This window comes from Monodon monoceros, unplaced genomic scaffold, assembly GCF_005190385.1.
Source record: "Monodon monoceros isolate NGI ecotype Baffin Bay Population unplaced genomic scaffold, NGI_Narwhal_1 Super_Scaffold_8, whole genome shotgun sequence".
NCBI classification, from domain to species: domain Eukaryota; kingdom Metazoa; phylum Chordata; class Mammalia; order Artiodactyla; family Monodontidae; genus Monodon; species Monodon monoceros.
In genome coordinates this window covers 1,035,052-1,061,371 of record NW_021703785.1, presented here as the reverse complement: position 1 = coordinate 1,061,371, position 26,320 = coordinate 1,035,052, and the positions used below count along the sequence as shown (strand labels likewise).

The window sequence follows — 26,320 nt, the reverse complement described above, 5'->3', positions numbered from 1 at the left end:
GGCTCGGGGGCGCTGAGCGGGCGGGCGCGGCCGGAGGAGCCATGGACTGCACCCTCGTGCGGACGCTCCTGCACAGATACGTGAGTGCGGCCGGCGCGGGACCGGGACCGGGGCCGGGACCGGGCGGGACGGGCCCTCCGCCCCCGATCCTGCCGCGGCCGCCGGCCCGGGGGCGCTGGGGGCTTGGGCGGCCTCGTGCGGCCGACCGCGCCCCGGGGGACGGCAGGACGCGGGGTACCTGCGGAGATGGCACCTGGGCCCCGACGGCGCGGGCGCCCACCCGCCGCGCGCCTCCCCGGAGCCGGGCGGAGCTGCCGGGGCAGAGACTGCTTAGATCGGCGCGGGCCGGGCTGGGGAGGGATGCTCGGGCTTAGCCTCGCCTGCTGGCGCTACCCCAGGGTTAAGGGACAGGGAGAGGGGCACCCGCAGGGAAAAAGGCGGTGGCTTTGCTCGTTAGTTTGGTAACAGCACCGGGGGTTTCGGAAGTGAAGTTTGGGACCTTTGTCCCGAAAGTAACCAGTCAGACCCGAGGCCGGCGGTTCGGGGTTCCCCCGGAGTCTTCGCTCCGGGAGGGGCGTGGCGACGCCGGGCTTGGGCAGGGGGACACGGAGGGGCAAGTTGGGTTTGTTTCCCATCCGCCCGAGGGGAGCCGCGTGCGGCGCTGACGCCGGCCCCGGGGGTAGAGGGGGTGCGCGCAGGAGAAGGAAACTGGTCGCGTCTCTGACAAAGGCCCCCCTGTCCCCCGCGCGCACCGCCGCCAGTCCCAGGTTGGAAAAGTCGCGCGCACTGAGGTTTCCGCTAGGAGAGGGAACGGTGGTGGGAACTTGTTTTCTTCTGGCTGAGGAATTCCCTTCGTCAGTCATTCATATTTACGTGTTTTCTTCGAGGAGACCTCGGCCGCATACGAGAGTGTTTCTGTTCATCCAAGGGGAACGTTGAATCAGTGCCTTCCCCCGAATCCACTCACTCACCAGAGGACTCAAGGGTCAGGGGAGCTCGTGGCACCTTCCAGTAGCTCCCCTGGGGAGGACGGTCTGCCTTGCAGTTAGTGGGGCGAACCCCTCTGGGATTCTGGTTAGGGCCGGGAGGGCTTCCCGTGGGAAGGGCCCTGTCCCCTCAGGGATTCGTGAGTCCGTCTTATAACGTGAGTGTAAATATCAGGGTCGCCTTGGTGTCTCTACAGTAGTAAGTTCTGGAAAATCAGGTAACAGTGGCAGTAGGTAAGCAGATGTCTTAGAGAAACGCTTGACGGGTCCCAGACATTCTGTTCTCAGGCTTATGGCCCACAAGCTCGGAGCCAGCGTTTGCCTGGGATGTGCTCACTAGTTTTCCAGTTAATTTCTATTCTCTTCCAACTCTGAGACTCTGTGATAGGAAGGAGAGTTGAATTGTGAGCGGTAATGCGCAGTCTCTATCCACGAGTCTCCTGCTCCGAGGGCCACCGCCTGGTGGGTCTTCCCCTCCCTCCTGCTCCTGTGACCCCTTCGTCATCGGAGTCTGGCAGACAGGTGTCGGAGTTTTGTGCTTTTACTCCCTTACGTCCTCCAGGCCTTCAGCTGTTTCATGGCATATCAATCTATATAAATGTTGGTGTACCTTATATATTTTAACTCCCCTTGGCTGTGTTATTAGACTTACTTTTCTCAGACCTAACTGGGAAATATTCTTCAGTGAACTTTCCCAGCATATATGTTTGGTAATGTCCCTGGAACCCAGTTACGGGGTGCTATTATTATTTGTTTCTCATTCCACATCTTTTTTTTTTTTTTAACAGTCTGATCATTTGGCTACTTCACCATATTCACATACAAAACCATTCATTTCTATGATATGAAACTCATGTCTACGTTATTAAACTAATTTGACTTTTTCCAGAAACAGTCAATTTGTTTGCTTATAATTGGATTAGCTTTCAATATTTAGGAATTAATTATACTTCCTTTTGCTAGAGGGCGAAGAAAGACTCTGGGATTAAATATTCATATTTCCTTGTGGTTTCCATATATGACGTACTTCATAAGCATGAATAAAGTCATACCCTGTTCCCATCTGGTGTTCACATAGTCAGAATTTCCAGGACAAAGAAACCTTTTCATGATGACGCCTGAGGGCTGCCAAAGATAAAGGAGTCCTTGGAAACCATTGCTGTGGGTATTCTATTCTGGGTTAATTCCAGAGAGGTAGAATAGGCAAATGAATGAGAGGATGCCCTTCCGGGTTAGGCCAGGTATATGCCAAAGCTGGCATTACTGGTCGTTTGTGAGCCTGGATGCATATAAGCCACGTAGAGATGCGCTGTACTTGTAAATGGCAAAGCGCTTCTGTACCTTGAGCTTTTAAAAGAAATGTTTAACGAAGTGGGTGGAGAACTAGTGTTATCCTCCTAGAAGAGATGTGAGGTGGGAAGCCCAGAGTCAGGTAGTTTAAGTTCTGAGAGGAACCTGCAGGGTCTCCTGGAGCCCACCTGGATGTGGACCTGGCCTGCCCACTTTGAGGCCTTGTCACCCTGGGCAGGTGGCTTCGCTTTTTCTCTGCCTCTGTTCTCTCATCTGAGGATGAATAGCGGTACCCGTTGCAGAGGGTTATCGTGAGAATTAAGTGAGCTAGTACAGGCCAGGAGCTAAGAGTGGTGCCCGGCTCTGCGGAAGTGCTCAGCACACGTGTCACGACTAGCCGTTAGCATAACTTTGCCCCCGTCACTGGCCGGGGGAGGGCAGGCACCTCTGTCGGTTGCCGGCCAGGCCAGTCAGTACGGCCACCAGGGGCCCTGGGTGCCCTGCTCTGGAGCAGCTTCGGGAAATTTTAAAACGAGGGGTGCCAAAATGCTGCAGGCCCAACGGAAAGCCTGCAGGCCACCTGTGAGCACAACAGTTATTTCCAGGCCAGGAGGCCCACCTTGTCGGGACACTTCTCTCCTTCTTTCCATCCACGCCTCACATTCAGGAGATGTGACTGTAAAGCTTAAGTTTGTTATGTTTCTGGCGTTTTTGTTTAGTAAACATCATTGATCCCTGGAGAACCTCAAGCGTGGCTGTGTTAGAATGCTTTACACCTGAAAAATTCACCATTTGAATGCATGCACATGGGTCTGCTTTGGTTTGTTTTTTGATCACCAAATGGTGTGTGCCGTGGACGTCAGTGCCCACTGATGCTGCCCTACAGGCGGACCCATCCATCTGACGCAGATTTAGTTTTAACAACTTTCAGTGCCGCCTGACTCGGGGTTGCCTCTTAATGGCGCTTCCGACGTGGGGCCTCCGGATCTGCTCCTGGAGTCTACACCCCAGGACACTAAGTTAAGCCACTGGAACCACCAAGGCCTTCAGGTATTTGAAGTAGGTGACCCCTTAGGATGGCCCGAGGGCTGTGCTACAGTGTTTGCACAGGCCTTTCAAAGCAGTTTGCCAGGTGTATAATTTAACCTTTGTGTCCTGGCTGTTAAGTTCAGTTCCTTCCATTGTCCTTTCAAACCCTGTTTAATGTCTGTTGCCACAAGGGACCTTGACATGCTTTTCTTTCACGCCTGAGGGTAGGTTTAATAACCCGAGGGGAAAAGGGAGTTTAGGTGTTTGGGCTTTGCTGCAGTCAGTTGCATTTCTAGGGATGGGCACACTGTCCTCAGTTTACAGTTAGCTAAAACCACCTGGAATCCACTGAGCTGCCGCTCAGTACGCAGGAAGGCCTCTGTTTACAGCTGTGCTGGGCCTTGAAGCCTAGAGACGCACTGTTCCTCGGTGCTGGGACCACATGTTCCACTGGCAACAGGGTAATCAGAGATGCTTAGATCCCCAAGTCCCAGACTTACAGATGCTTTTTTAACCAAGTTAAATGCCGGCAGAAATGCTTTTTATTTGCAAGGAAAGTCAATAAAAAGCCATTTTTACAGCAATATAAACTCAACAAGACGGAACAAGGGATCCTTTCTGCTTTTACTTGACTCCTGGTATCTGAGAACAAGACAGTTGTTTGTGGAGGTCAAAAGTTCAGCGTCAGAGCCTAACAGGCAGCTTAGACCTGGCCCGGCCTCTGACTGCGAGGCCTTGGGCGTCTTCCTGCTTGAAACGAGGCACCGACTGCGGCTCCCTGGGGGCGCTGCCAGGATGGGGCCCTGTGGCATGGGGAGATGCTCTGTCAAGGGGCCTCTTATCTGAAAGGTGAGCCTGGTGCTGCTGGCAGCCCAGCTCCTCAGAGGGACGGCGTCTGCTGCTTCCTGGAGAGCCTCTGGCCCTCCTCCCCCTGCGGAAGGCGTGGAGGGCCGTGCTTGCCCTGCACTTGGTGGAGAGCACAGCGGTCCTCAGACGGGACGCCCCTCTGCCGCCGGCCCACGCCTGTCGGTGCTCTTGCCGCCCGTCTGGTTCGGGGCAGGTGAGCCCGCTCTGTAAAGGTCTGTCCTGCAGCTTGGGGTCCCCCGCCCCTCACCCCTCCTTATCCTCAATCAGCAGCGTCTCCCTTTTAGGGTGACGTCACCCAGTCCCTGTGGCACTCAGCCATGCCTTGAAATCGCCTTTTTTTTTTTGAAAAGCAGACTTTGTTTGTTTGTTTGTTTTTTTGCGGTACGCGGGCCTCTCACTGCTGTGGCCTCTCCCGTTGCGGAGCACAGGCTCCTGACGCGCAGGCTCAGCGGCCATGGCTCACGGGCCCAGCCGCTCTGCGGCACATGGGATCTTCCCTGACCGGGGCACGAACCTGTGTCCCCTGCATCGGCAGGCGGACTCTCAATCACTGCGCCACCAGGGAAGCCCTATTTCCCCCATTTTTAAGTGGAGCGGGAGGAAAGTCATTTCCCCTGAGTCCTCCTTTCCCCACGCTCTCAGCGAGGAGTTTGTTGGTAACATATTTACACACATTTGCAGGTGTCCTTCCCATCTATGTTTCCGTCACTCCTGACTTGAGGGGTTAGTCATCCTCTGAGGAGAAAAGTCACTCGGATGGATTTCCAAATTCCTGGTCCAGAAGTGTTTAACCACCTCTCACCCTCCTGGTTTATGTGGGCAAAATGTTTCCCATCTTTCTGGGGTTTTGATTTTGTCTTTGGTGGGTTTCGGTATCAGAGCATCTCTCGGGAGCGGTGTAGGCAGTAGAAGAAGTCAGTTTTCCTGGGAGGCAGCAGCGTGCCCTGCGCCACCCGGCGTCAAAATCTGACCCCGCTCGACACGGACTCGAGCCCACGTTTGTTGGCTGCCCCTGGCAGGGTTGGTGGCCCTTGAGAAATTTGCCCCGTCCATTGTGTGTGATTTGCGGATAAAACATTTTCACAAAGGTGGGCTGCCAGTGGCAAAAAGGCTTTTAACTTCCACTCACTTTGTTTCTGCTGTGCTCACACCAGTGCCTGTTTCACGGGTTCCATGATGGGTAGAGGCCAGAGTTACCGTCTTCTGCACCGTTTCCTCCACATGTTACCTGCTGGGGGACCTGTGTCCATTCCAGGAGCCCCTCCCGCCGCCGGGCACGCGGGTGGATGGGATGCTGCCCATGTGGGCCTGGTGTCCCGCTGGAGCCCGTGAGTACATATGCGCCTGAGAAGATGCGAACGCTCTTTGCGAGTTTCCTTGGGGCTCATGAATCTTTCTGTGAACACAGTGGACGGGGGCCTGGCTCGTCCAGTCTGCTCTTCCCGGCTGTGTTCCCTGGGGGCAGCTCACCACCCCTCTGTCCCCTCGTCTGCGTTGGGCGAGGGACTTCCCAGCGAGTGTGGACGTTGTGCCCTTTGCCATGACCTTTCAGCGCCCTTCTTCACGCCTCTTTCCTGGGTCTTAGGTCAGAGACCAGCCAGCACGACTCTGAGATGCCGATCATGTCAACACACACGTTTGATTATTGAGGACATTGATGCTAAGAATGTGGCTGAGGAAGGAGTGGTCTTGATGGCGAAAAGCTGACATTGTTTCTGGGGTTGTTCTCTGAGATGCTCATGGCGGGTCTGTGAACTTTAATGTTGTGTTTAAGCGCCAGCATCTAAAATACGAAGCTGTGACAGGCCTGGGCGTGTCCTGGTCTGCTCACCGCAGGCAGGGCTGGTGCCCACTGCAGAGCTCAGATTCTCAGCCTCGGGGCTACAAGTGCAAGACCTGGGGCCTGCAGGTGGGTTCCTGTGAGGGGCCTCCTCCTGGCTTGCAAATGGCAGCCTTCCCTCCCCTCAGCTGCCTCCTCTGGTGCCCAGAGAGGGAGGGAAGGAGGGAGGGGAGCAGAGCAAGTGATCTCTTCTCCCTCCTCTTGTAAGGACACCAATCCTATCAGATTACGAGTCTACCCTTATGACCTCATTTCATCTTAATTACCTCCCCAAATCCCTATCTCCAACTCTAATCACATTGGGGGTTAGGGGTTCAACATGTGAATTCAGGGGGACACAGTTCAGTTCAAGGCTGTGTACTATTAAAGGAGGCACTGTTTGGGTTGTAAACATTCACACAGGTAAAGAACCTCAAAGGAGGCGGTTTGAAACAGTGCATCGTTTGCTGACTGTTTTATCAAACAAATACAAAAAAAAAATGTTCCACAGAATCTGGGAAGACTGAAATAAAATAAACGTATAGTGGGAATGGGTTACTTTTTAAACTGTGGGGCAGATTTAGGCCGGTGTTACCTCTGACAGACCACAGTTTGCATTATTTGATCAGATCTAAGGTTGTGTGTATTTATATCTTTTTCTTCTCTTTCTGTTGCTTCATTTTTCCCCCCGTAGGAGGATTGGTAGGAGAATGGCGGTTGGTGTTAAGACAAGACTATAAAGTGTTGTTTTGTGTTTTGTGTTATAACCAGCGTCTGGCTTGGTGACAGGACAGATGTCACGGTATCTGCCACGTAACTGGATTGGGTGCACATGTCTGCTTCGGAAGCTGGGAGGCCGCTGCGTAACGAGCCGATTCTCCTAGTCAGTGGGATTGGGTTTTAGGGACTCCACGCTGTCGATCTGCTCTGTACAGGGTGACCTCTTACCTTTGGCAAAATCGGAAAGTGATGGTTGGAAGGTGACCCCGAGCTGTCATAAGGGTGACAAGGACGTGACTTCTCTGCACATCCAGAGCATGGTGTCACCCTGTCGCCCACACATCGTGGGCTTTCGCGGTAGTGCGTATATGTTCCCAAGCCAGCTGCTGTGGACTTTTTCCTGTTAGGTTTCTCTGTGATCACAGCCTCGTTGTCTTTTATTAAAAATCTGCTTACGCTGTTGTCAGCCCACGTCGGAAGTGATCCTAAAGCATTGTTCATCGTGTGATTAGGACCTTGCATGGCCTCTGCTGTTGCTGTGAGGCTGGTCGCTCGCCCCGTCTGATGCTGTGACACTAATTAAAGCCACAGGACCCTGAGGGGCTCTCCCACCTCCCTGTACTGTCCCGTCTGAACTGTCTGTGCAGAATGACGGGCTCTGCTTCCTGAAGGTCAAGTTCGTACCTGGGCCGTGTGTGTCTGACTCTGGCCTGGCATGTTGGCCTCCCTCCCTTGAACCTGCTCCCGGACAGGGGGCCGACTGCCCCTCCCTCCTCTCCGGACAGACCCCCCGCTGCCGGGAAGGAGTCAGCCATCCTAGCCGTTACCTAATCTCCCTCCTTCAGAGAAAAGAGGATCTCCTCCACCCTTAGGGACAGTGAAGGGCGGCCGTTGGAACGTCATCCGGATTTCTTTGTGATTTTTCAGGACGGCCTCGGGGACTGCCCACAAAACATGAGATTTTAAATCATGGAATTAATTTAAAGTCATTCCATGGAACAAAATCATGGGGTGATCATTGGTGTGGAAGAGATGTGGTATGAAGGTAAAGCAGACCTAGATTTATCTGTCACTTTCAGGTGAAATATCTGATAAAAGTGACGGATATATGCATGTGGAATAATTTACGTTACCTTTTCTGTTTAGAAAGCGTACGGAAACAGTTGTTTTGACTCGGATCAATTTAGGCAGAGCATTAAAATAGTAGATATAACCATGAGGCGTGTGCGTGCATTTTTTCAGTTGGATATAAACCTGAAAGCCACGTGTGTTAGAAAGTTGGGGTGACCATCTTGTGGTTAGGGTCTGAGTCCTCGCTTCCGATCTTCAACTCACTTCACCATTTTTCTGTGGTAAAATGGGAATAAGCTATGGAAACTCTTGACACTGAAGAACACGTGTGGGGTAAACCTAGTAAGATTCCAGCAGAGGAAGGCGTGCGTTGCGCTCGGTACACACTAGGTGCTCGGCATCGGCTGTTCACCACATGTTTATTGACACTTGCTGAAGGGATTCCGCGGCAGGGCAGAATACACAGACACCCCGGGCGCCCCTGGAGACTGCATTTGGGTGGTATAGGACAAAATAAATAAGCACACAGTAGGCTAGGTGTCAGGAAGGGCCACGGACAGACGTGAGCCAAGGAGGGGTCGGGGGCGGGGGGTGTGACAGGAGCCAGGTCTGGGAGGGGGAGACAGGATGGTTCTGGGCAGGATGGAGGCCAGAGGCCAGCCCAGGGCGGCAGGCCCGAGGGCGGTGGCGGGGGTGGGGGGGATGTGACAGGGATGATATGTCACCAACGTTTTTTTTGTTTGTTTGTTTTTTGCGGTACGCGGGCCTCTCACTGCTGTGGCCTCTCCCGTTGCGGAGCACAGGCTCCGGATGCGCAGGCTCAGCGGCCATGGCTCACGGGCCCAGCCGCTCCGCGGCATGTGGGATCCTCCTGGATCGGGGCACGAACCTGCGTCCCCTGCATCGGCAGGCGGACTCTCAACCACTGCGCCACCAGGGAAGCCCGTCACCAACGTTTCAATAGGAGCACGTGGCCGCCCCGCAAATTTCATTGCTTAAAATATGGAATGTGTTATATATGTTGCCTTTGATAAAGGTTTCAGTTTGTTTTAAAGTTATATGGACCTACTGTAGAGCACAAGGAACTCTACTCAATATTCTGTCATTACCTATACGGGAAAAGAGTCTAAAAAGAGAGCGGATATATGTATCTGTATAACTGATTCACTGTGCTGTACTTCTGAAACTAACACGACATTGTAAATCAACTATATAATAAAACTTTAAAAAATTATATGGCCAAATGAGAAAAATGTTACATAATAGCTAAATTAAGATGGTTTAACATTATAAAGATGCATTGACTTATTGAGTGAATATACGGTAGGTTGGTTTATGGGCAGTTCTTTTGTTATTGTGGTAGAATATCCCTAAAATTTACCATTTTGACCATTTTGAAGTAAGTGTATAGTTCAGTGGCTTTAAGTACATTCACATCACCTCCATCCATTTCTAGAACTATTTATCTTCCCAAACAGAAACTGATTTAAGAGCAATTTTAAGTAGTTTATTCCACATTTGATATTGTATATCTTGCTTTTTTGGGAACATGTTTTTTTTAAATCAATGATAAGGACCTTATCAGGGTCATGGGAAGACTTATTGAAACCTAAGTGCTGATTAAATTTTAATGGAAAATGTACCTTTGGCAGGAGGGTTTTTTTTCTTTTAAATAATTGGCAATGGTAAGTTTTATTAAAATTTAAATACTTGAATGTGCGGATTCATTTGGGCTTTATGTTTTGCTTAGTGTGTGCTTGTCGAGAGCGGCCAGAGTGGTGATTATCGCTCCAGAGAAGAAAATCTGATATTTGTCTTAGAACAAGTAATTCTGTAATGAAACAGAATATCATAAAAGTTATGTCTAGGGCTTCCCTGGTGGTGCAGTGGTTGAGGGTCCGCCTGACGATGCAGGGGGCGCGGGTTCATGCCCCGGTCTGGGAGGATCCCACATGCCGCAGAGCGGCTGGGCCCGTGAGCCATGGCCGCTGAGCCTGCACGTCCGGAGCCTGTGCTCCGCAACGGGAGAGGCCACAACAGTGAGAGGCCCGCGTACCGCCAAAAAAAAAAAAAAAAAAAAGTTATGTCTAGTTGGCAATACTTTCAAATAATATAGTTCATAATGGTGTTTGTTTAACGATATGGTAAAGCCACGTGGCTTTCTCCTAAGTGCGTTAATAAGGAATAGCAATTAAAGCATTTTATGTGAAATTTTCCTCCAGAAACTGCATTCTGCTGATTCACTGGTTCAGATCAGTTTTCTGTTTTGAGTTAATCTATAACATGTGTTCTTTTCCTGTGTTATTTCTCCTCCAAAGGGGATATGAGATTTTTCTGTTCTTAAATTGAAATAATCCCTTGATTTCATAAATTGCCCTGTCGCTTTTTAGAGAACAGCATGGTTTCAAAAGCAATAAGTCCCATTCTTATTAAGTACTTAATTTATTAACGAGAAACTTAGTTGAAAAGTTGAATAATTATATCTTGTAAAACGCTGCAGCTGTAACAGGGAGTTGGCGAGATGCCCAGCTTGGCAGGTGATCTTTGGAGCTGACGGAAAAGTAAAAATTAAAGGGCGCTGATGGCACCTCCTTAGCCCCCTCACAATTTAAGTTTCTTGAAAGGTGGGTTGATGCTGGTTTCTATCAATCCATTACCCTTGCAGATTCAGAAAGGTTTTAGGTCTGAGGGAGGACGTCTCATCCACACGGAGGCCTCTGCCCCTCACTGGAATGAGGACTCGTCACTGTGGTCGCCGTGCCCGGGGCTGATTTTTTTCCCTTTTTTGTCCCAACCTTGGCAGACAGTTCACCCACCTTCGGTCATTTTCTCAGTGAATGACTGACTTCCTGCCTGTGCTCTGAACTCACCGAGGGTGGGATTTGTGTCCCGATTGAGGATCATGTGTATCCGATTCTCCTCGATTTTATTATTTTAATGGCCCCGTCGAGGAAGAGAGCGACTTGGTTCAGGTCTTGACCCGAAGGCCGTGGGCCGGGCCCAAAGAGCAGACCCTAAGGGGGATTCAGGGAGCCGGTGTGTATCAGGGATCCTGCGTGGCAGGCGGCCCACCCAGCGCCCCACGTGGGCCCACGAGCTGCCCGCTCCCGCCCCGGGCTCGCTGGTCCTGCTGGGGATGGGGCCGAGGGGGGACCTGGGCAGTGGGAGCCTGGACTCGGGCCTGCCGCTTGCTCGGACTGACCAGCGTTAGGTCTGTAGCCGGCGACAGTGTCACGAAGATTTTCCAGGCTTTCTCTTCGCAGACGGGCAGGCCTGCGACCTGAAGTCCCATTGCCGGCCTTGTGAGCCCTTCTGGAAAGGCGCCCCCTCAGTGGGTTTTGGATTGTGTCTTAAAGGCCAGGACAAGGCCTCCAGCGTGTAAAATCCACACGTGGCTCTGCAGCCGAGGATGCCGTCCACACGCGGCCCGTGCCCTGTGGAGTCCGTGTCCCCGCTGGTGAGTGTGGTTCACTCACGCGCGCGTTTGCTTCTCCGCTTTGGTCCTGACGGCTTGACGACCACCCGTTGACGTAGCGCGGCCCCCGTGGCTCTCCAGCGGGTGGAGTAGCAGGGGGAGGTGGGCACAGCGCCCCCAGAGGACAGCCCGTTGTGACGGGCGGGGCGGGTGGACACAGCTCCACAGCAGGGGGCCTGGCCCTGCGTCTGGGGTGGGGTGTTGGCCTCCCTGGGCCTGTGGGCGGTTCTGACACCTGGGCCCTACGGTCGGTGTTCTCGCTGCGGGTAGGGGGACCAGATGTTCAGTATTTAACGAAAGGGGTGGTGGAGGGAGGTCGTTCAGAGGCGGCCAGCAGGGCCGCGGGGAGACGGATAGTAATAAAGCTCGACTGTCAAACCAGGAGAGGCCCGGGCGGAGTCCGCTCTTTCCTGCTGTCACCGCTGCTCCCCGAGGGGCTCGGGCGCCCTGGCCCCCGTTCCCGCGGACCCGGGCAGTGGTTAGAGATTAGCGACGGCGAGTGGCAGAGCTCAGAGGCACTGATTGTGGGGCTCAGGGGGACGCGAGGGGCACAGGGTGGGCGCCGACCGCTGCTGCCCCTCACGAGGGCGCGGAGGCACCTTGCTGTTGAAAACAAAGTGCTGAGGTCAGAGGTCGCTGAGGCCAATGAAGGCAGGGTGGGGGGTCCATCCGGGGACTGGCCCCGTGCGCCCCTTCTGCCCGAGTGCGTGATGGGTAGCCCAGAGTGGCCGTGCTGTTGACTCGGTGCCCAGCGCGGGACTGATGCTCGGCCACCGTCCATTCCCTCCGGGGTCCCAGCCAGGAGGCGGCGGTGGGGAGGCAGGTTTACAGCCGGCCCGGGACTGACATTCCTCCTAACGCAGAGCCAGCTTCTTTTCCAGTCCTGTTGTAATTTAGCATTTAGGGCTCACTATAAAGTTTTGTGGTTTTAAAAATTGACTTGAAGTAGTCAAGGGGAGAATTGTCCGAAGTTACTTGTTTGTTCAAACTAGAAACTCAGAGGGAAGGAGCGGAGCTAACTTAGGTCAGATCTCAGCTCTGCTTGCTGGGACACCGGGGAGGAAGGAAGGGCCACCGGACTTGCTGACACGTGACTGTCCCCGGGTCCCGGGTGTGTTTCCATCTTGGGGCAGCTTTTCAGAATTCCAGGCTTGATTTTACTAGAGAGTGGTTTTCCGGGGGCTGGGAGGCTGCTCCAATGTGTGAGGTCGGGTTGAACTTTCACGCTGATGGGGACAGACAGAAAGGAGGCTGCGTGGTCCCCACCGTCTTTCTGAATGCGCCCCGGGAGCCTCGGCGCGGACTCGGTTCTGGAGTGCGAGGATGAAGAGAGGGCAGGGGAGAAGCCTTACTTACCATCCCGAGTCTGAGGTTCCTCACCCCAGCCCGGCCAGCTGTAGGGGACACAGTGCTAGACGGAGCTTTGTGATAAGAGCTGCCACGTGCCTCTTCTCCGTGTTTGCTTCCAAATGCCTAGCGCTACATATGCCTCAAACATACTGCAGTCGGTTTCTGCTTCCCAGTAGCTCCCAGGAGTAAGCAACGCAGTGTCCCTGCAGGTAGAGAGCAGCCTGATTAAGTCCCCCCACCCTGCCCCCAGACACGGATGAAATGCTCTGTTCATGGTTCGGTTTACCTGGGGATCAGGGCATGAGGGCTGGTTTCCTGCAGCCCTCCTGTGTAGGTGGTGTCATTTGGGCCCCCAACTTACAGACAGCGAGGGGAGGCCGCCAGCCCAGGTCACACAGGGGCTGGGGGCAGAGGCTGGCCTGTCTCCAGGGCGGGTCCTTCGGTAGGCAGCCCGCTGGGTCCCACAGCTTGACTGCTAAGAGTGGCTGGGGAGAGCTCCACACCCTTGGGCGGGCCCGGCCCGGGGCAGAGGCCCTTTCTTATGGTTGCAAGTGCTGCTACTGATTAGCTGGTGGTCACAGCCCCCAACTCCTTTCCTGTGGAGCCCCCTCCATGGACCAGCCTGGCGCCCCCGTGAGGCTAAGACCTCCAACGTGCCGCTCTACGGCTGCAGCGAAATCAGCCAGACAGCGCCCGCCCCTGCCCGCTCTCAGATCCACTGGACAGAACCATGAAGAGGCGAATATTCCGGAGCCATGTCCCGGGACCCAGTGCCGAACACACGCCCGGGCGGGGCCGTGCATTTAGTGTCGGGACGCTGTCAAAGGTGGGTGGTTTTCTGGCAGCCGCCCTGGAGCTCAGGGCCCGATAGACCTACAGTTGGTGTTTGTTAGGATCTTCGAACGAGACATCGCGAGTAGAGGCGTGAACGTTGAAAAACAAGTTCCGTTGGATTTCCGTGGACGTGGACTAGTTGTAAATTCGTCCGCACGGTATTACCTAACAGAGTTCACAAAGCTCTGTGGATCTTTCTGAAATTATTTTTTATGAATTTCATGATCCTCGTGGATGTAAGAATTCATATTATTGAACATGTTGGAACAGAAAGGAGTCGTGTCCTGTGTAAATGGCAGTATTGAAATTGTATTACCTGTCCTCGTGCCTACCTTTTAGAAGATCTCGTGGGCTTTTAATTCTTGTTTAAGCTGTGGCTTCTAAGGCCGCAGTTGTTCCAAGCAGGATGGAAATTTTATTCCCATTTTGTTTGTGGGCCATTTAATTAAATGGCCATTCGGGCCATTTAATCTTTTGCTGGTAGCTAACTGTCGATAAGGATGAATTGAAACCAGGTATCAGTTTGGGTGTACCTGATTGAGGACAAGCAAGCCATACTCAGGCAGGTGGCGTAGGACAGAGGGGGGGCAGATGAGCCCTGTGGCTTAATTACCTCTTGTCCCACCGGCCCCAGGCTTCTCCACCCTCCTGTTCCCTCTCCCTCACCTGCCTTTCTTCCTCCATGACAAGCCCGGATCCCCTCACCTTACCCTCCGTCATCCCCCATCCTTAGGGAGCATCTTCTGAGTTCGACTGGAAACGTTCCCCTCTCAACCAGAGGAAACGCTGTGGTTTTCCTGCCCTTCGGAGGATCCCCACCCCAGCTCTAAGCCACCACGGGGCGGGGCGACAGGAAGGAAGGAGCAGAGCTGGGGGCCGCCCTGGCTGCTCATCCGGGCCGCTCCGTGTTCCGGCCCCACACCCGGGGCTTACTGTGTGTGTTCCTGGGCCATGACAGGTGCTCTGTGTGGGGAAGCCTTGACAGAGACACGTGAAGGTGAAACACCCCTGACCACAGGACGGCTGCAAACACCCAAGGCTGTTCGTCCTGTAGTTTCCAAAGGATTCATGAGATACTTATGCAGCACTTTTTTTATTGTAGTAATTTACCACTGTAACCATTTCATGATATAAAATCAGAGGCACCAAGTACATTCACACGCTTGTGAATGATCCCACCGTCCATCCCTGGACTCTTCGTCTGAGGTGGAAACTCCGTCCCCATTTAACGCTAGCTGCCCCTCCCCCCCACCCTGGTGATCACAGTTGTGCTTTCTGTCTCTGTGACTTTGACCTGTCGAGACGAGTCCCTCCTCTAAGTGGAGTCACACAGAATTCCCCTCAGCAGAGTGTCCGGAGGGCTCATCCACGTTGTACGTGTGTAGAAATCCCCCTCCTTTTTCAAGGTGAATTGTTGCATGTATATCACTCGTTTTGTTTATCCATCATTGTTGGTAGACACACGGGTTGCTTCCTGCAGCATTTTTTTATAGACCCAAAGCCTCAGGTTGCCCCAGACTCCACCGGAGAAGGCCGTGTCACCTGTCTCTAAAGCTCGTCGCTTCGCACAGGCCTGCAGCTGGGCGGCTCCCTCCTGCTGCCGCTGTGCCCCAGCTGCTCTCCTGCCCTTGCCTGAAACCGCCCTTTCCCCGGGAATTCTTTACAGACTGGTCTTTCTCCACACTGACCCTAATCTCCGCCCTTTCAGCACACGTGTGGCTGCTTTGTTGTCAGCTTGCCTTCACCCCTCCTGCAGCTCAGGGGGACTCAGAGGGAGCCACCTTGGTGCAGCTGGCCCAGCCCAGCCTTCTGGGGCCAGAGCAGGGGCGGGACCGAGGCCCCCTCAGGCGCGGGCAGGCTCTCACCCCTCCATCCAGGGCCGAAGCCTGGCTGGCTCCGTGGACTTGGATTTGCCATGCATCCCCCCCACTCACGGCTGGGGTCCGTGTGTGTGCGTGAAGTGGGCTCGGCTGGGGGCAGCCTGGCTCCCCTTCCAGAGCCCCCCTCCGTCTGCTTTGGAAGAAGCTGCACGGGCGATGGCAGGTGAAACTGCAGAAACCCCGGCAGTTCCGGGGCCCGCCCGAGCCCTGTGCTTTCTGGGCTCTCGGGTCTGTGGACACGCAAGCCCCGGGGGTCGGGAGCCCCGCACGGGGGTAAGGCGGGGGCTCAGGCGTGTTCTGAAAACAAGGAAGTGGAAACTTGCTGCTGAGGTTTCTACCGGGATGAGGCTCAAGACCTGTGAGCAGAGATTGTCCTACTTGGGGAAGAGGTCGTTTTCCAGTTACAAAGAGCTGAATGAGCGGGACGGAATGTCAGATGCACAATAGGGCCTCATGTATTTGGAATAAAAGCTGGTGAAATGGGTACATGAAGAGTTCACAGCCAGAAGAATAATTTTCCTCCTGAGTCACATCCAACTTTATTTCAGAATGTACGGCCGCACCCCAAAGCAGACGGGGCGGGCTGTCTCATCACAGCGTCAGGTCGGTCGTTGATCAGGAGGGGACGTGGGGTTCTTTGGAAAACACAGTTTTAGAAAACATTTTAACAGCCAAACATACTTGGATTGAGAATAAATATCCCCAAGTTCTTCTGTGGTAAATGTTTGTGATTTTGGCTGTACGGCCTTATGCTACTGCGTATTCCAGACACTGCCGCGTATTCCAGACACGTGCAGTCCATACAATTCCAAGTTTTATAAAAGACACAACTCTGCCCCGGGCCCAGTGGAAGTGGGGCCTGGGGTCAGGGCGGGGCTGAGGCTTCCTGCCCTGTCCCGGGGAATCGGGGCGTCTCTCCTGGCACCTGAGGTGCCCGCCCACCGCAAAGCTCCCCAGGCTGCTCCCTGGGGTCTCAGCACATCACCGGCCACATGGCTGAGACCAGTCTTCAGCCCCCTGCCCTCCCCAGAGGCCAGCAGCGGGTTGGGAGTTCCAACCCTGTCATCAGTGTGTGGCCAGCCCCTCCCCTGAAACCATCCAGATACCCACCTGAGCCACCTGGGGAGGTGTGGCCGAAAGGGGCCCGTTTTGAAATACAAGGACACTCCGGCCTCACAGGAAATTCCAAGGGCTTGCGAAGCTCTGTGCCGGGAACCACATCCGCAGTTTGTTTCAGGAATCATTTGCTCTCCTTTTCCCACCCACCGTCTGGCGCCCAGCCCTCCTGTTTCCCGCCTCCTCTCCAGGCCGCACTTGCGGCTTCTGTCCCCGGGCCTTGCGTCCTGGGCAGTGTCTTGGTTCCCAGCTGACAGTCACTGCCCGTTCCTATTGCCCCTGCCCCTTCCTACGGTCACTGCCCCTTCCTATGGTCACTGCCGCTTCCTAAGGCCACTGCCCCTTCCTATGGCAGGCAGGCCGCGCTGTTCCTGGTGGATAATTTGGACCCCACCCCTGCTTCAACCGAGGGGCCATCACAGAGGCCTCACCACCCCCCTGCCCCGGGAAACTGCCCCTCGGACAGACAGGTACCTCCATGGTTCCAAGACGTGTGGCCTTGTGTGTCAGGGCGTGTCCGCGGAGGAGGGGACCCGGGGCCGGCGAGGGGCGCTCGTGCTGAAGGCCGATCGTCTCCCTCCTCACCAGCCTCTTCCCCCCCTGCTGAGAGCAGCCGGCCCTGACCGCCCCGCCCCGCCATCTGCTGCCTCTGCCTTTCTGTTTGTGCTTCTCGCGCGCTGCCCGTCACGTGCCCCCCGGCACCAGCCTGGTGGACCAACTGCACCCACATGAGCCTAGGCCCCCCAGGTGCCTCAGCATAGTCTGCGTGGGGTTGACGCTGAGTCTGTGTTTCATGACCCCGGACGCAGACAGCGGGTAGTTTTCCCCTCTGCATAAAGTTAGCCTGTGGTGCTGTAGTAACGAAGGAGCTTAGACACACGGGAAATCAGCTTTTGCACCCAGTTCCACGGGGGCAGCCGGGGGGCATGTCCCCTCACTCAGTCAAGCAGTACTCCAGCACCACAGGGCGCTCCAGACTTCAACTCCATTATGACCGTCGACAGCGTCAGATCCCGCGAGACCACCCTCTGCTCCAGACGCGGGTCACAGGTCCAGGTTGCCACCTGTGCTTCTGACCCACCGGCTACAGTCAGAGGCTCCCACGGCCCCTCCTCGGGTTCGGTTAAATTGCTGGAGCGCTCACAGAGCTCAGAGAAACACTTTACATACTAACTCACCAGGTTATTATAAAAGTGCACAATTCAGTGTAACCGAGCAAGGGCTGTGAGCCTGCAGCACAGAAAGCCAAACTCTGAGAACAGGTGTTCGTGGCAAAATAACGGTTTATTTCAGGTGCCAAGCAAGGGGGTGGGAGACAAGCCTCAGATCGCTCTCTCTTGGACACTGAGTTGGGGTTTTGTTTTGTTTTGTTTTGTTTTTCCTTGCGGCACGCAGGCCTCTCACTGCTGTGGCCTCTCCCGTTGCGGAGCACAGGCTCCGGACGCGCAGGCTCAGTGGCCATGGCTCACGGGCCCAGCCGCTCCGCGGCATGTGGGATCTTCCTGGACCGGGGCACGAACCCGTGTCCCCTGCATCGGCAGGTGGACTCCCAACCACTGCGCCACCAGTGAAGCCCCAAGTTGGGGGGTTTTTAGGGGAAGAAAAAGAGACTGGGATTCACCATCATCTAGTGACATTTCGGGAGCCAGGATGTCCCTGTGTTTACGATTCTCAGGCCAGGTGGTCCCTGGCTCAGGGGTCTGTTCACTCATCTCGCCCTGGAGAGACAGCCTGAGTCGGTAGGTAATCATGGCGTCTATGGTAGCGGTTTTAGTCTGTTAACAGTGTTACCGGCAGCAGCGATCTTAGCATCTGACCCTGTTGATCAGTGTTCCGTGAGCACAGGATTGAGGTCAGAGGGCACAAGACAGGGAGTAAAGTTTTGCATGGAGGGATGAATCATAAACTCAGTTAGGGAACAGGGTTTCATCAGGAACAGCCAGATGGAAGAGGTGCACAGGACAAGCAGTGGGGAGGTGGCGTGGAGGGTCCAGGCCACCACAGTCCCCATCTGCACGTGCTCACCAGCCACCAACTGGGAAGGTCTCCAGACCCGTCCTTTTGGGTTTTTATGGGGACTTGGTGTCGGGAAATCTTATGGAAAACTTTGGGGACGTTGCAAGTTTTCATTAATTTACATCTTTAAGGCTCTTTCATACTGTCTGTGAATTCTTTAAAGTAACTCAGTTTTATAGGTGTTGGTGAGGCTGAATGCTGTTTCTGGCAATAGCTTGCTGCTCTATTTTCAGCAAGTTTCCCTGTATTTTTCATTTTATTCAACCAGTAGTTAAGGAGCGCCCACTGTGGACCAGGTATTGTGCTAGCTGCTGGGAATATAGAAAAAAACAGACAACAGAAATAAGAATTGCTCTCTTCCTTGAAGGAACTTAAAATCCAGCGGTAGAAATCTGCCAAGGGGCACAGTTTCATTCTTGCACGTGAAGGAATCTCGCAGGGTGAGGTGCAGCGATTTTCTTTGGGAGGGTCCTGCCTAGCCCCTGGCGTGGGTGCAGATGTCCTGAGTCAGCTTTCTCGAGGGCAGCTGGCCGGGGGACCTTCCTCTCACCCAACTCGTGTTTCCGATAGGAAACTCTAGACCAAGCAGCCCACCCAGGGGCCAGCCTCAGGGCTGGGAGTGTTTGTTAGGGGTGAGGCCACACTTGTACTTGGCACTAGCGACCTGTCTCCGACCTGTCTCCTTGACTCATAACTGGGAATGAATGAGTAATGGTTACTCATAGGGCTCTAGTGACGGCCCTTCTCTGATGAGCAAAGGAAGAAAGTCCTTTTTCCCTTACCTTTTCCCTAGGCCAGCAGGTAGCAAACTTGTTTTGAAAAGGGCAAATCTTTTGGGTTTATGGGGGTCTAAGTATTTACAATATAGTAACTGTCTTAGGCTCTCAGGGCTTCGAGCTCTGTGGCAATGCCTCAGCTCTGCCGTCTAGCAGGAAGGTGGCCGTGGACCATTCATGGTGCTGGCCTGGCTGTGTGCCAGTGAAGCTGCGTTTACCAGTCTCCTGCTTTGTCCTGGACTGAAGGGGTGGCTGTTGGCCCATGAACTTGGTGACTACCCCTCCCCCTGACACTTGGCGCCTGTATCACTTTGTCAGTTTCCAGGTAGCTTTAACTAAAAATACTGCTTGCCTCCGGTGTTCATGTTCTCCATCTTTTTTTTTTTTTTTTTTTTTTCAATACGCGGGCCTCTCACTGTTGTGGCCCCTCCCGTTGCAGAGCACAGGCTCCGGACGTGCAGGCTCAGCGGCCGTGGCTCACGGGCCCAGCCGCTCCGCGGCACGTGGGATCTTCCCGGACTGGGGCACGAACCCGTGCCCCCTGCATCGGCAGGCGGACTCTCAGCCACTGCGCCACCAGGGAAGCCCATGTTCTCCATCTTTTTATCTTGATGACTTCGTTGATGGATGGATAGACGTACACGTGGCTCGAGATGCAAACATAAAAGAAGAGCATGGGGTGAAAGCCCCTCTTGCCGGCCCCCCCCAGGGCCCCCCACCTTCCCGCCACACACGGGGCTGGCGAGTGGGCACACATGCGGGGAATGACAGGGAGGGTGGGTAAAGCAGGCTTCCACACTGGCAGCGTTTGGGTGCTGTCTTTGTTCATGGAAATGACGCAAGGGCTTTCTTCCCTCCTAAAGTCCAGGATAGGGCCCAGCTGTCCCAAGAGCCCAAGCGACAGAACCTTGAGGACTGGGGGACCGCCTTGCTGGGCCCAGGATGCTCGGGCTACGGGGACGTCCTGCCTCTGGCCGAGCTGACTTTTCTGGGGCTGCTGCTCCGTCACAGCTCAGAAACCACTTTGCCCAGTTCCCACTTCGTCCCCGCAGCCTCTGGGCTCTGCTCGCATGAGCCTGCTTGCCGTCTGGTACCGGCCCGGCGTCTGCGGTGAACAGAGCAGAAGGGCCTCCAGGGCGCCCAGCTATTCTTAGTCTCCTGCTATCTTTAGCTGATGCTGTCAGGCCACCTCCTCACGGGAGGGTTTAGGAAACTGGGAGGCTGCCTCCCGCCTCTTTGAAAGGCAGCAAAGGGACTGGGAAGCTGCTATTGTGGTCAATAATGGATCTGATTTGAAGCAGACTGGGAAAAATAACCGCTCTTAAGTGGCTCATAAGTATGATTTGTTGAATTCTTTAGGGAGAACGGTAGAGTCCACACCGCTCCACTGGCCAGAATTTATACTTAAGAAAATTCAGCGCTGATTCTTAGTTACACATTTGGCCTCTGGGGGGAGGGGTACAGATGCCACCTCCTTCCCCATTTTCTGTTTCCCGGTTAAGTGTGTTCCTGACCTGTGGACGTGAGCGTTTCTTCATGGGAAGTACTGTCATCTTTGGGAAACCTCAGCAGCCTAAACGTAGACAGTGGACTGAGCGGATGTATCGCGGGGCCAAGTGGAAGATGCCACCTCAGGGCCGGTCTGTTTGTCCCATCAGCAGTGGTTTCACGGGGCTCTGTCTGTCATCTTTGTTTACGGCCCACCAGAGCCTCGTGGGAGGAGAGGCGTTGATGGGGGCAGACAAGGATGGCACATTCCTGTTGTGTGAAAGCATCCTTGGAGCAGGGTCACACCTCACAGCGGTCAGTAGCTTCCACTCCTGTCCCTCGATTTCCGTGTGACGTCGACTCTCTCATCCTCAAGGGATATAGGAGTTAACTCCTCACACATCACTGTGTCTGTGATAAAGTAATGGGGGGGCACGCAGAAAATAGACACAGTGAAGGCGCTGGACCCCCGTGCCAGTTTGGGTTGGGGGCTGCGGGGGTGGATTCACATGGGGGGATTACAGAGGTGGGCTCGGGCTGGGGGGGAGATCACGGAGGTGGGCTCAGGCGGTTGGGGAGAGATCATGGAGGTGGGCTCACACCCACACTGCAGAGCTGGGCTCCCGGGGAGAAAGCAGCCGAGGCCCCCGCCTGGGCATGGCCCTTCCTGACCTGCAGAGCTGGCCACTGGACCCAGCAGGTGAACCCAGGCTTGGCACAGATCATGGATTTGTAAATAATTTCACAAGGGAGAAGCTTTTCGGGGGCTTTCAGATGTTTGGAGGGGAATTGCTGTAACGTTTCCAACTTCCCAGTAGAAGTTGATCAGTATTTCCTAGCTGGTTTTGTCTGCACAGACCTTCATCAGGGTGATTATCTGCTCACCACATACCTCACATCAGCCGTTTATCCGTTACCGGAGGCAACTGGGGTTTCAGCGCGTCACCCAGAGAGCAGGGTTCTTGGGGGAAAAGATCTAACATGTCAAAGGTGAGGGTTGAGTAGGACGGGAGCTCGTGAAGGGTGGGAATGAGCTGAGCCCCGCTGGCTGGCGGGCGTGAGGGGGACTTGTCTGAATTGGGTTGCTATTGTGGTGAAGCAAGTGGGCTTTTAAACAGAACTTCCTCGTGGGAAGATACTTCCGTTCATTATACATTCTTTCTTAAATAAATCAAATAAAATATTAAAGAGTAAAATTAGCTTTCTTACTAAATGAAGAGGAAATGCCATCAGAGCAACGACAGAGGCTGCACTCAGAGCTCTCCTGATGACAGCGCAGTTCCTGACTCGACATGCCTGTCCCGTTTCCCCAGCCAGACGCCCAGCCTGCGCCTCGTCCAGCCCCCTGCCGACCCCCATTCCCCAGGGTTCTCCTCTGTGCTGATGGATTTCTGTTTTGTATTAGGTCCGTGGTAATGTGACGATGTAGGTGGGAATTGGCCCTGCGTGTTAGAATCTGATTTGTCCCCATTCAGTGACCGCCTGGCCCGGCTTGTGTGTCCCCTTAAGGGGTGAGGGGTGGGGGACATAGGGGAGGCCACCCTGCCAGACCGTGGATCCAGGGGAGGGCAGGTGGGCTGAGCCGGGTCGGAGGAAGCAACCAGCCCTCAGGCGCCTGGTGTCCAGGGAAGCCTGTCGGACAAGTGTCAGGTACAGCAGGGAGGAGAGTGGGTCCCCAGTGCCTAGAGGGAGGGTGGCCTGCACGGTGTGGGCCCGGGGCGCACTGGTGTTTGCCCGTCACGAGTGCTGATGGGTCATTAAAGCTCAGGCAGAGCCTTCCTCCTATTGGGAGGGTAGGCCTGGAGTGTCCATTCTTAACCTGTCAGCAGGGACGCGTCTGCCGTACGTACCCTTACCCAGGGTTCCGCAGGTGCTGTGGTGGGCAGTGGGGGGGCGTGGTCGGGACCACAGGACCATCTTACCTGTCTGCTGGTGCATCGGCTTTATTTGGAGGAATGTTAACTTCAACATCTTTTAAGTTAAAACAAATTCTGGGGACTTCCCTGGTGGCTCAGTGGTTAAGAATCCGCCTGCCAGTGCAGGGGACACGGGTTCAAGCCCTGGTCCGGGAAGATGCCGCAGAACGGCTGTGCCCGTGAGCCATGGCCGCTGAGCCTGCGCGTCCGGAGCCTGTGCTCCGCGACAGGAGAGGCCACAACAGTGAGAGGCCCATGTACCGCAAAAAAAAAAAAAAAGTGTTAGTCCGTGCACATGGAGCACACTTTAGACCATCAAACTTTGCAGGTCCACCCTCAGGCTGTTTGAGCAGCCGAACCCCGGCTGTATTGGACTAAAAGTAAATTTATTAGTATGGTAAATATTAGCGACCAATGTGACCCAATACCAAAGTGTCATTTCCCTTCCGTAACTGTGCAGATTTCACAGTGGATAGCGATACAAATCAGTCTCTTAGTCAGCGGTGCTTTGTTTTTATTGACGTAACAAAAGCTCTCCTGTTTCCCGCCACTGGTGCCCACTGCTCACGTTGCTTGTGGGAGCGTCATCCCAGTGTTGATGGGATGGCAACTCCAACAGCTGCTCCAACAGCTGAGTGTTGTTTTAAATGTCCCTCGACTTCCAGAATGTAGTAGAGGTGCTGTGAGCCCCCGCTGTTGAGATCTGGTCTTCCTCCTTCAGGAAGGGTTCGCGGTAGCTTATGCAATTAAATGCAACAAAAAGCAGGACATTTAAGAAGAAAAGCGTCAGCAGACAGCTGCTTACATTAGCTCTTTGTTTTCTTGCAGTTAAAGTAAAAAAATGGAAACGTGCATCTGGGTTTGGATTCTTTACCTTTATTGGGCAAAGCAAACTCTTCCATTCAAGGGAGAATTAATTATAAAAGGACACGGGGAAATCGATCATCTTAAACTGTGATTTTGCTAATGTTTCCAAAATGTTCAGATTAAGGTGTTCTTCTTTAAATAAAAGTTGGTCCCTCTGAGAATCGCACAGGCCTGGTATCCTCTCTGTGACTGCTGGACTTTGCTTTCCGAATTCCTACAAGGCTCAAGTTAGAGAACCCACAGCAGTCATTGCTAAGGTTTTCGGCAGCAGAGCCTCATCTCAAAATAATGTCATCTGTATAAATGTATAAGTTCCAAGTTTTACCATTTACTTACTATAAATTCAGAGACAGTGAGACTTTAATGAGCAGGAAATTTGCAGTCAGAGGTTAGGATGCCTGCTGGGGTCCATCTCTACTGCCGGGCTCTCTTTTGGTTGCGTCGTGTAGGGAAAATCTTGCTGACATGTGAGTGGTCGTGAAGGTGGCAGGTTTTGGAACCCTTCCCTTTGCAGTGCAAACAGCCCCAGAGCCTGCAGAGAGGCACATGTGGAGCTCCATTCTCTAGCAACTGCTTGAAATCACCTAACATAGTTGCCTGCGTTTCCGAACGTGTGCGCACATCTCAAAATGGTTGCTACCTGGATATAGTGCAGGTGAAGCACCCAAGCTTGCCCCTTGGCGTGAGCGAGCTTAGAGGTCTCTCCCTCCATCCGCACCTTGCACTGTGTGTGGACCACGGTACCAGGATGCTGGTTGTGAGGGCAGCGTGGATGGAGGGTGAGACCGGGGCCAACCCACTGCCCTGGGTTTGAATATGACTCTGTCACTTAGCAGTTGTTTGACCTTTTGCAAGTTATTTAGTTTTTCTTAGCCTCGGTTTTCTGGTCTGTAAAGTGGGAATTGTGACAATGCCTTCTTCCTGGGAATCTTCTGATGGTTAAATGAGAAAATATATGGAAAGCGATTAAGTAATATCTGACATAGTAAGGGCACAAAAAGTATTAGCTAATTTTATAGGAAAAAATGTGATTATGGGACAGCGCAGCTACCTCCTAAGACTAGCAGCTCTGACAGTCGAGCATTATTTTAGCTTCGCCTCAGTTTCTAGAAAATAATATATGTAAGCCACTCATGGCACTCAGCAATGAAGGCCAGGCTGATGAAAGAGAAAAGAACTGCTAATTATGAGTTGTAGTATCCCTCTTCCAGGAAGGACTTGAAGTAGCTTACTGGAATTTAAAAAAAAGAAAAAAAAAAAAGTCAGTGTGGAGCTACAAACAATAGAAAAAGTTCTGTTCCGAGGTGTGCACACAAAAAGTGAGTTAACCTGGCAACACGAATTAAATTTAAATGTGGGTAGTTTCTAGCATGTTAATGTTTACAACACATTTGAGTGTGCAGGTTTTCTGTCAGTATTTTGAGAATCGTGCCCTGGTGGTGTCCACGTAGTTGAGTGTCCATGGTGGAGGGAGAGGCTGACAGCAAGCAGATCACCTGTTAAATTACATAGTAGACAACCCGGATGTTGGCAAGGATGTGGAACTGTTAGAACTCATATATATGTATACCGCTCGCGGGAATGTAAACTAAGGAGCACTTCAGACAACTGTTCGGCCATGTCCGGTCAAGTTACATATATACACCTGGAAGCAACCCAGACATTTGTCAGCAGTAGGAAAAAAACAAAATAATTCATGATATGTTTATATAATGGCACAGCACACGTGATATAAAATGAATGAACAACACATGTGACTCTCACAGACCTAGGGTTAAGCCCAAAGAAGCCAGATGGAAAGAGTACCTTTTACAGAGTTCCATTTAGTGAAGTTCAAGCCAGGCACAGAGGTCATGGTGACAGATGCCCTGGCGGGAGTGGCTGGGAATAGTGGGAGAGGCTTCTCAGGGCAGAAGAGATGTTCTATTTCTTGATCCCGGTCTGGGTACCCAGGTGAAGGCTGGGCTACACACCTGGATGGGCACTTTTTGTTTGTAGGCTACTTTTCAAGGGAATGTTCATCGAAATATAAAGTGATATGGTGGTGAGTATCATGGGGAAGCCTCCAGTGGGACCAGGAGCTAGGGAGTGGTGGGCTTGGCGGGGGTGGGGTGGGTGGGTGGGTGGGTGGTTGCAGGCCCTGAGGTGAGAGCAGGGAGGAGGGGCAAGTGACCTGGGGAGCCTTGGGCAGTGAGGTCAGGGAGGGCCCGGGGGCTGAGATACTTTGTCCTCTTAACTCTGGATGGATGGGAGCCTTGGAGGATTTGGGAAGAGGTGAGAAGGAGGCAACCTTGTTTCTAAAAGGCCCTCTGGCTGTGCTGAGAATCACTGCGGGCTCAGGTGCTGAGCTGATAACCGTAGGGGGTGGTCCCAGTGACCAGGTCCTCCCAAGTACATTCCCCACAGCGGGCTCCCCGTGGTTCCAGGAGACGCTGCTCCAGCACGCCCTCCGGAGCCCTCTGAGCCCTGGAGCAAGCATGCAGGTGCTGTTGCCTTCTTCCCGGGACCACACTGGTCAGAGCTCCCGGCTTTCCGCGCCCTGAGCTCCAGAGGGCGGTGGTGCCCATCCGACGTCCGTCTGTGTCTGAAGGTGCTGGCGGTTCGGAAAGGCCTCTGTCCCTGTTCCCTGAGCCTGGAACAGTCGTGGGTGACATTTACGACGTGTATTGACAGCGGGTGATGCACGGGCGGGGCGGGGCTGTTGGTAAGAGGTCTGGACAGCGACGAGGGAGGGCGGCCCAGTCCTGGGCAGCTTCAGGTGGAGGTGGGCAGGAAACGCGGTGGCCTCTGGCCTAGCCACGCCCGGCTGCAGCCACCTCC

The 26,320-nt window shown here is 53.7% G+C and overlaps 1 protein-coding gene across 7 annotated transcripts in view; it reads left to right on the top strand.

Moving 5' to 3' along the window:
• The first annotated feature begins 6 nt into the window (after positions 1-6).
• Positions 7-26,320, top strand: part of ATP11A (ATPase phospholipid transporting 11A) — a 116,082-nt gene continuing 89,768 nt past the window's right edge. For all 7 annotated transcript variants that reach the window (XR_003791771.1, XM_029210555.1, XM_029210552.1 and 4 more), the window contains exon 1: positions 7-80. Coding sequence is in view for 6 of the 7 variants with exons in the window: in XM_029210555.1 (XP_029066388.1) it covers positions 42-80 (39 nt within the window). In the remaining variant the exon portion in view is untranslated. The remainder of the gene's footprint in view (positions 81-26,320) is intronic.